At 40.5% G+C, this 10,028-nt stretch overlaps 1 protein-coding gene across 1 annotated transcript; it reads right to left on the bottom strand.

Annotated features, from left to right (window-relative positions):
- Positions 1 to 3,920: 3,920 nt before the first annotated feature.
- Positions 3,921 to 9,506, bottom strand: ca6 (carbonic anhydrase VI). The gene is made up of 11 exons (XM_010794728.1): positions 9,472 to 9,506; positions 8,871 to 9,028; positions 8,238 to 8,417; positions 7,704 to 7,852; positions 6,707 to 6,802; positions 5,874 to 5,940; positions 5,642 to 5,799; positions 5,404 to 5,530; positions 5,192 to 5,275; positions 5,071 to 5,106; positions 3,921 to 4,748 (listed from the first exon to the last, which is right to left on the bottom strand). Exons 2-11 carry the CDS (start codon positions 8,962 to 8,964, stop codon positions 4,117 to 4,119), a joined length of 1,623 nt encoding a protein of 540 aa, XP_010793030.1. The 5' UTR covers positions 8,965 to 9,028; positions 9,472 to 9,506; the 3' UTR covers positions 3,921 to 4,116.
- Between the last annotated feature and the right edge of the window lie 522 nt (positions 9,507 to 10,028).

Below are 10,028 nucleotides of genomic sequence, written 5' to 3'. Positions count from 1 at the left end.
ATAGTAACGGAGCAATAAGAACGAAAAGAAAGTAGAAACTAGGAGAAGTCAAACCAGAGTCAATATCGGAGTTGCTTTGGCTGTGTAGTATTGCTAACCTAGATGTGTTTAGCTTTGCCTGATATGTAACGTTACTGCAGCCTGCTCTCGCGGAGGAGGTGCTCTGTAAGGAAGTCTGAAGGAAGGGGCGGATTCTTTTTGGCTGTGTACTTTCAAATGTTAGTGCACTCGAGCCGGTTTCTGAAACTTACCTACCCCACCTTTAAAAGGTGAGTGATTTGTAAAATATCAATAAAGAAAAAGAAAATCTGTTTACCATAAATAAATTTTGCTCTCAAAGTGCACCAGGTTGATGCATTTAACTTCAATNACCCGGAAGTACGTAAGTGGCAGCCATGTTAAGTGCCGTTCCAATTCTCCAAATGAAAGGAAAGGAGGTTTCAAACTTCCTTTATAACCTCCTTTAGCTAAGCTAAAGGAGGTTATAAAGGAAGTTTGAAACCTCCTTTCCTTTCATTTGGAGAATTGGAACGGCACTTAACATGGCTGCCACTTACGTACTTCCGGGTCATTTCACTTGGTTAGGAAGGTTCCTAAGCTAAATGGACTATTGGAACGCAACCCTGCTCGAGTGAGCTAGAATTTGAAAATACACAACCGGGGAAAAAAATCTGCCACTTCCTTGAGCCCCTCCTCCAACACACACGAACGCACATTGACACGAGATAAATTTGTGCACAGATGGAAGGCTGACAGGCAGGTAGGCCATCCAGTTATTTTAGCTGGGCCGGCTAAAATGATTGGTCGTGCTTTTTACAGTACTACGGCTTCCACAGATGAAATTGTTTTATGTATTTATTGTCAAAGCATTTCATATATTCATTGCTATCGGGATGTTAAGAGCATTCCATGGAATATATAACAAAAAGTGTTTCTGAAATAAATTACATACCCCACCTNATACACAGATGGGGAGGAGTTTTGTCGCTTGCTCTTCCCTAGCTATTTGTTATTGGCGAGTTCACTTCTGAGCGAGCTTGCCAGTGAGTTGGCAGTTTTCCATTGGTCGGTTTCACTTCTGGGCGGGACCCCAGGTAGTAGGTCAGCAGTTGTTGATTCCATCTGTTTCTTCTGTGCGCGTGTGTGTGTGTTTCTGTCCCTCTGCCCTTAGGCAGTCCCCAAATCAATGATTCGGAGTCATGACAGAGGACTCTTTGACAGGACACATACTCATTCCCCCTAAACATCTTCAACACAGACAAACATCCTATCATCTATCTTTAACAGAAGTTAATTGTTCTTGTCGCTTAATGGCTTCTGTGAACTTCCTTTCACCTTGAAGTCAACTTACTAAGAATGAATACATTTTATTGATAAGCTCAAAAGGACGTTTATCTCGTTTACTGCTGGGTGACCCAAGTCTCAAGGCCTCTTTTGGGGTCTGTAGGAGATAAATCATGAATTCTACAAGGCTTTAACTGCTTTATATCTGAAAATGTATCTGGGAATTCCCCTGTTAATTGCAAGGACTATTGATAATTAACAGAGAGACCCTAGGGGCCTCTTCTTGGTATCTGCTAGGCAAAAGTCACTCAATGCAGAAATCACAAGTTTAACACACATTCTATATAAGGTGACATTAAAATGAATATACCAGATTGAACTTTCCTGCCATAACATGTTACTTTAATACTTCAAATAATTCAAATAATACTTCATAACCCATCATCCAAGGTTAGTTTTCACTATAAGTACAACATATGTTTTGGACAGACACTATAATTTACAGTTTTTTAACATGTTCAATCTGAATTTTCTTTAAAATAAAAAACATCTATATTGATTCTTTTCTACATCCAACTAACAGGTTTATCATTACTTTGAGAAAAAAGATTATTCATTTAACCCTTTTAGAAGGGAAGATATGGTCATTTGTTCTGGGAATGTCATTTTCGAGCCTGAAACCTGAAAAACAGGCTCTGGGTTTAACAAGAAGAAATGTTTCTGCGGTCTCCTTTAATAGCAGTGCAACACAGAGATATACAAGTATTTTGTCTGAACAAGTTCACAAGCGAATCATAGTCAAATATGTAACTATTACTAAGTGTGATGCTCTGCTATCAGAAGTAGCATTAGTCACTCTTATTTCAGGTAACTTTCAATTGTCATTGTGTGTTTTCCAATAAACTGAGTTGTGTAATCTTAAGAGATAAACACCACCATTATGCATGTCTCATGTTTCACCACAAGACTTCATCTGCAAACCACAATGCAAACAGTGGAGGATTTGTTCGAAAAACAGAAACCAGAGAAAGTGCAGTCCAACCAAATGAGCGTGCAAGGCGCACTTTACCGCACCTTGGATGCTGTTTATGTCCAACCAACTGTTTTTGTCTAAAATATTCACGACGTTTCATCGTGTGGACACACTGATCACATTTCCTCTCTCTTTCTCTTCCTCCAGAGTGGTCTGGGCTCATACAGCTTTATCATTTTTGCCTTCATCTGCCTGGTCACGCTGATCTACATCTGGCTTGTGGTCCCAGAGACAAAGAACAAGACATTCCTGGAGAACTGCCAAATGTTTGCCAAGAGGAACAAAGTGGAGATCAAACTAGGCGATGGGGATCTGCCTCTGACAGAGGGTAAAGAAAGTCTGGAGAATGCAGCAAAGGTCACGGCATTCTGAAGATAAATGAGACCATTCACGGGAGAGGAAGTCTACACCCTGGGGAGGATTCGAATGGATACGTCTTAATTTAGCATTTTTTCTATTTCACAAGGGATCTTTACATAATCTCTTTGTTTATAGTTTTTCCAATGCTGTTGTGGCTTATACATTTTTTTCACAGAAAATTCAGATCTTAACAAGGACAAACAAGATGAAAGATGATGAAGAGGCAAAAAGGTTTATTTACAACCTCCACCCTCTGTTTTACAGCCACTATTATGCATTCCTGGTGGCCATGCAGAAAACCCCTGAATAAAATAAAGTATCCTTTATGTTGAGCAATCGTATTTTTAACAATAGGATGTTTTACAGTGGAGTAATAATGTTATATATATATTATTACAACTAACTTATATTGATGTTAAAGGTGGGTTATGTAATTTATTTCAGAAACACGTTTTGTTATATTCCATGGAATGCTCTTAACATCCCGATAGCAATAAATACATAAAAAAATTTCATCTGTGGAAGCCGTAGCGCTGTAAAAAGCACGACCAATCATTTGAGCCGGCCCGGCTAAAATAACTGGATGGCCTACCTGCCTGTCAGCCTTCCATCTGTTCACAAACTTATCTCGTGCCCTCATTGGTCATGTGCGCGTTTGTGTGTGTTGGAGGAGGGGCTCTGAAGGAAGAGGCAGATTGTATTCTAAATATAAAAACAGGCAAGTAGGCTATATTGAATAGATAGGGTGCACTCACATAACGCGAGTGCCTTCCATCTACCAGAGCCTTGAGGGAGGCTGTGGCTCAGTGAAAAGTATGATGGACTTCGAATCAGGGGATAGCAAATTCGAGTCCCACCGCAGTCAGCATGTCGTTGTGTCCCTGGGCAAGACACTTCACCCCAAATTGCTCCTGTGGGGATTGTCCACAGTACTAAATATATGCAAGTCGCTTTGGATAAAAGCATCTAACAAGTAACATGTAATGTAATCTATTATCCTATATGTTTTGTTATTCTTACCTTAGGTGTGATTGATTTGAAGTTTTTTCAAGGTTTTTGGAATGAATCATGCATTGCAATATACCTGTTCTTTTTCCTTTTATTATAAGTAATTCATCAATGCTACAAGTTATACTAAGATCCTTGTGCAATTCAATTACTAAAAATATAGTAGAACTTGATAACATGCAGCCTTTTAAAAAAGATGTGTATGTGAACCTGAGTCATTAAACAAACCAGCGAGTCACTTTTAAGCCTTTATTGAAGATGCAAACATATGAATACAATGCATGGCCAAAGTTATAAGATGCAGTTTGCATTAAATATTGACTTACAGTTCCCTGAAAGACATTTTAACCTTCAGTACATAGACACTTTATTCCCCTATCAGCACTTATATTTTGTTTTTTTTGTAGAACTTTAAAGCGAAGAGGAGCTCTTCAGCATCTGTACTGACTGTCCAGCTGCACGCCTCCAAACAGACTGAGCTCGGTGGATCCCCAGCTGAACACATTTCCCATCACGGTGCCGTTTGTCTCACATGACAGTTGGTCTCGGATATCTGCCGTGGTCAGCACATAGTCCCACACGTTGATGTCTGTCATCTTACCCACAAAGGCGTCTGCGTTGGAGATGCCCAGTAATCCGTCCTGGTCTTTGCCCACGATGAACACACCGTCAGGGCTGATTGTGTAACCGTTCTTTAGGTACCGCTGCTCCCCCACCATGCCATTGATCCACAGCTCTGCTCCCCCGGTGAGGGAGGACCAGGTGATGCAGTAGTTGGCCCATTTGTGTGACTTGAAGTTGTGTGGCAGGTTGACAAACTCGTTGCCAATCCAGAGGCCTACTTCTCTCGAATCCCTGTCCTCAACGATGGAGATGGTCAGCTCGTTGTCGTTGCCGTTGCTGGAGTAGGAGATGACTGTGTGGACTCCCTCGAGCTGAGGCCGCACGTGCATGCAGACTGTGAAGGAGTCGAGCTCCATGGGATGGCCGAGGCGAGCCAAAGCATAACTGCCAGAATTTTTCTCCTGAAAGTGTAACACCAGAGGAAACAGAGCTCGAGTTTCTGGGGAAAAACAGAAACAACTACAATCAGACTGGCAGTTGAGAAAAATGTGAAATAAACATCTACCTTTTAAAGAGGATATATTATGCTCCTTATACTTTGCAAAGGTTGTGGATGGAGAGGTAGGGGGTGGTGTCTTTTAAAAACCTGCACTTGAATTTGGGTCAGTCCACAAAACACTGACTTTGTTGCCCTATTTTGCAGAGTAGTCACTCCAGATACCCAAATGTGCACAAGCAATGAAAAAGTGCCCCCTTTAACCATCCACAGCTACAAACACATTTAGATCTCAAATTCAATCAGACTGAAAACAAGGACTCACCTAATCTAGTAGGCCTAGAAGGGTTGTGATGTCCACCTTAAAAAGGAATAAGTAAGAAATAAAGTAAATATGGGCACTTTTATTTCACATCTAGCCAACTCTATCAGTCTTTGTGACTCACTTGTATGAATATGCTTTCCAAGGGACGTGATCAGACCCTCGATCTTCAGCAGCCTGGATTCAATCTCGTCTTGCCGACAAAATGCTGAAGAAACAAAAGGAGAATAAGGAAGATAAAGATTAGACTCAGGCCTTAGTCGTGCCCACATTTTTTCTGAGACATAAATGATATTGCTCTCTTGATTTATCACTTTGCCGTCATAAACAACATACTTCCTTTCCCGAGGCGTGGCAGGAAAGAAGACTCCACCACTCGGCTGTTGAGAGGCTGGGCCATGCGGTAGTCATTCCACAGGGTCTGGTTGTGGATGTCCATCAGGGTGTGCTCCAGTTTTCTGATCTGAATACACAAAGAAGAACAATTAGCTTAAACAACACAACACAGAGCATTTCCTTTTATTGGTGACTTTTTGTTCAAATTTAGTAATGAAGCCCTTTCTATCCGCTGTACCTGGTTATGTGACAGAGTTATGGGAGTATCAAACACAGTCCAGAGGATGCTCTCGTAGCAGGGTGGCGTGGTGAGGGAGCCCTCGTATCTAAAGAAATGGTTGAGGTTCTCGGGCAGCATGGAGCGCACATCGATGCCTGATATGTTCATGGACTGACCTGTCAGCAGCACATTACAATCCCATTAGACTCAAACACTTAAGGTCGATTCAATTAAGTGTGCAGTCACTCACCTGTATATTTGATATTGTCCAGATTGGAGATGAAATCACTGTAGTACGTGTTCTCAAAATGCCCGTCCTGAAGGTAAAATCAAAGCTCAAACTTAGATGTTCACTCAAAACAATATGGTGAGCGTGTAAAGAATGAAAGGAGGCTTGGTTATTCTCTTAAACAAAAGGCTTAAGTTAAATATAGGATACAAAAAGTCAAAGCTGAACCAGGATGTGGGTCTGTAAACAGTAATGAATATTTTGAAGTTGATAGTTTTATCGTTCACATATTTTCTACCTTCAGAAAACATCCAATCTGATCATCTGACTGCTGTTTTGGTTGCCCAATATGACTTATTTTGAGTGAGTATAATTAAGCGTTGTCCTTCTTTTAACCCCCACGTCAGTGAATCATTTTTTTCTAAATGACTTTGTCCAAATAGCACTAACCCTAACTACTAGCTCAGCCACTCTGAGCTGCCATCATGATAGATGCCAGCCCTGGTGTTACTGCAGCGATGACCTCTCGCAGCTGAGAGCCACTGGCTGTCTGCGATCCAGAGCATTCCTCTGGAAACAAGCTCATGCCGACATATATAAATAAAACTTTCAATATGTCGGCTTGTAAATTAACACTCAATATAGCCTTTAACTCAGCAGGATGACTGAAACAAAGTGTCATAAACATCAAGAGGCATTTGTTGTTTGTTCATTCATTCATTACAAATTTTAAAAAATGAAAACTATGACAGAGCTTTTTTAAATCCGAAATACTGCAGGCATCTGTAGACCTTTGACAAAAGATAAAGCATAGCATAAAGGAAAGGGAACAAAAAAATGTGTGAGTTACTTACATCATAGAAAAAGGCGAGTACTGCCAGCCCGTCTGTCTTATCTCTGGCTTCAGTAAAGCTCTTGTACTTGTCAGAATTATAATGAACAACATGGAGCTGAAAGACAAGGTAAAGTGTAAAACAGTTTAGGTGCCAAAACATACCCGATGAACTGCTTTGCAACTGAACATTTCTACTTGAAGGTTACTAAAAGGCTGACATAATTTATTTATTGATGTGTGTATTGTCTTTTTATATTTGATATGGACCCTGAGTCTGAAATAAAGATTGAATTGAATAATGGAAGTTCAAATAATAATATTGTTGACGCAACATTGGCATTAAATACTTGTAAAACATTTGTTTTAGGCTGTTTGAGAAATTACTGTTATCTCCTCTTTGGGTTTGTTTTAATGCACTGATATCATGTGTGATTGTGTACGACCTTGCAGCTGCCTCTTTATGATAGACAGACACATACTTGTTGTCTCCTACATATCTAATTTCTATGAGGCGTGAAGGAAGTCCAGAAGACGTCACAGATGACCCATCGCAGATGACCCAACGCTTTTCCGACACCCGTGGCTGATATTAGCGCCACCTCGATTTACGACTTTGTTGTTATGAGCCTGATGTTTTTTCCTGCTCCGTTGAGAAACATACCCCATGTGTGTGAGTTAAACCATATCATTTGTATGTGATTTAACTCTGCTCCTTCTTGCAAGAAAAAATTAGTACCTGATTATTGATTCTCAACCTGGTGTCGAGTGATATTTTCCTAACATAGGCAGTGTAATAATCTCCTGTGTAAATACAGTTTCCATGCATAGTTGAAGGTTTTATGTTTACTTAAACAGTGAAGTATACATAGTAGGCCTATAATTAGAAACTACTTTTTGATTAATTGCCGGCTTTGTGAGGAGGATGCATGCATTGTGTGTTAAAGACTTTAAAGGCCAGTATCTGGTACTCTGCCTTTGTTTATCAAGCAGAACACTCTTTTTTTCATAAAGCTTACCTCCGCCATGTAACGGATGCCGTCTATAGTGTGCTCCGCTCCGCTGGCCTCCAGGTCCCAGCCGCCCCAGTGCAGGTGCATCTGGACAGCTGTGTACTTTCCTGGAAGGCCCTTGGTGATCATCATGGTTGGAGGCAGGTCAATTTGAACTGATGGAAACATCACATTTTACTATACAAAGCACACCAGAGCAAGCATACAAAAACTGTTGATCCCTGCTAGTATTTCGGATCTTCCAGCAGTTGGATTCTATTAATTTCTGAAGACTTGTTTAAATTCTGTAATCGACTACAATGAGCATAAGGACTGAAATAATGTACCACACACTTCTATATTTGAGGTAAAGTGTTAAGTATGTGCTAAATGGGTTTTACACCATAAAGAAATTAACTAAATGAATTACTCACTGGAAAGTAAACGTTTGAAATGATCTGCAGACTGCAGTCTCATATTGGCTCATAGTTCAATAACAACAGAATGAAAACAGCGGTTTAGTCCTTTAAATGTGAGTTGGTTAATGCTGGACTTTCTTACCAGAGTGCCCGTTGTTGGACATGAGGAAATTTCCACTCTGAGCATCATATCCGTTCAGCTCCAGCTGCAACATGTCTGGGTTGTGCCTCACGCTGCGCCTCTGGATGTCTATGGGGGACTGCTTCTTCCCACCACATGATGGGTACTTGGTTGGCCAGTGCATCTGGTCCAAAGCTCCCTCTGTGGCAAATAAAATCAAGAAGAAACCGTCACCATATTTTAAAATACAGTCTTTGTCAATATTAATCCCGTTCACATGTAGGTGGTATTGACAACCACACGACTTGTTCGACTGGATACTGTGGCAGTTCATGTGCCTATCCCAAAAGTATTCACTCCAAGTTATTTCGTACTCTCGCGCTGTAAAGTTGACGCCAAATATTGACTCAGTGCGTATCCAAAGCATTTAGCCAATGCAGTGCGCGACTGTAAACAAACTGACAAGTGCCTCGCGTGAATGTTAAATAATAAAAAATAGCATAATATAATGTTTAACCAAAACAAATACGCATTTGATCATCATATCTCTCACATGCACTTACGTTACATGTGGTGTTTAAATTAGGAGTAAAAGTTGATTTGATAAATAAAACATCATGATAAAGGATTTGAAATGTCTACCAATACAAATACCTGTGTATGTCCAGTGTATTCCATCATGAGCGATCCCAGCAGCACTGATGACACAGATTAAAACCGAGGAGACAAACACGGAGAGGAACTCCATCGCTGCGTCTGTGCTCCTTCACACAGGACAGTGACACCTCAGAGGTTTTCCCTTCGGATTTAAACTGCAAGTAGAGGGAGGTTTTGAAACCTCTGCTGAAACCGCCCAGGGTTCTGCCCATCAGGCCCAAAGTGAGAAGGAAGGACTGTCTTATCTAAAACACTTCTCTGTCTGCTCTCTGTCTATACTCTTATATCAACATTACTCACCCAATAACACAAATACATCATTTGTTTTGACGTTGAAAACAAAAGCTAGTGTCGTGTTTGACTTTGGAATAAGTAGGCTATTGTACAAGGAAAACTCTGACTCATCTGACATTGTAAATTGAATAATGTTGAAATGTATCCCTGTCAGGATTCGGGAAAAGGTAGGAAACAAAAGCAGACTATACAAAAAAAAGGTAAAAAGGTCTAGAAACAAAAGCAAGCTTTATTTAAAAGCTGATGAACAAAACATGGCATGAATCGAAACGTAGCACAAGGAAACAACAACACAAGAACTAACCGTGATCCACATGGAGGGAGACAGGAAAAACAAACAATGAATAAACATGGAGCACAGGGGAAGACAAGACTAAATACAAAGAAGGGTAATCACAGGACAAGACACAGCTGGGCAGGGGAGGCAGAAACACAAGGGCAACAGGTGAACACAATCAGACACAGGAGGGCAAACACAGAGACAGGAATCAACAGACAAGACAGGGGGTGAACACTTTTCAAAATAAAACAAAACACAACACAGACAGACCGTGACAATCCCTCAAACTGATAATTTTTAGCTGGTTATTCTACTCATACATCCGAATTTCTTGCCCAAAACCAAACGGAAAGTTTGACTTTGGAATATCATCAGATATCAGTGTTGACAAGGAGAACATCTTATGTTGCCTGCAATGCAGCATTTCCGTTTTCCGTCAGTCCCAACATCTTTGAATATTTGTATTCTTCATTATTATTAAAATAGCACTTGCTGTCACTTTCTTCTAACCATTTTGCAAATTAACTTGTCATCACACTTCACAGAAAACCACAGAAGAAGCACATTCATGTCACTCTCAC

Source organism: Notothenia coriiceps, unplaced genomic scaffold (genome assembly GCF_000735185.1).
Source record: "Notothenia coriiceps isolate Sejong01 unplaced genomic scaffold, NC01 NC01_scaffold00037246, whole genome shotgun sequence".
NCBI classification, from domain to species: domain Eukaryota; kingdom Metazoa; phylum Chordata; class Actinopteri; order Perciformes; family Nototheniidae; genus Notothenia; species Notothenia coriiceps.
The sequence above is the reverse complement of the archived record's forward strand: the minus strand, read 5'-3'. Positions and strand labels throughout refer to the sequence as shown.

What these genes read in the sequence shown, in the direction of transcription:
- ca6 (XM_010794728.1), bottom strand. Translation starts at nt 8,964, where the DNA reads ATGGAGTTCCTCTCCGTGTTTGTCTCCTCGGTTTTAATCTGTGTCATC. An exon ending in TAACTCTGTCACATAACCAG is followed by an intron (nt 5,531 to 5,641) that starts GTACAGCGGATA and finishes TTGTGTATTCAG; the next exon opens with ATCAGAAAACTGGAGCACAC. An exon ending in GCCACGCCTCGGGAAAGGAA is followed by an intron (nt 5,276 to 5,403) that starts GTATGTTGTTTA and finishes TTGTTTCTTCAG; the next exon opens with CATTTTGTCGGCAAGACGAG.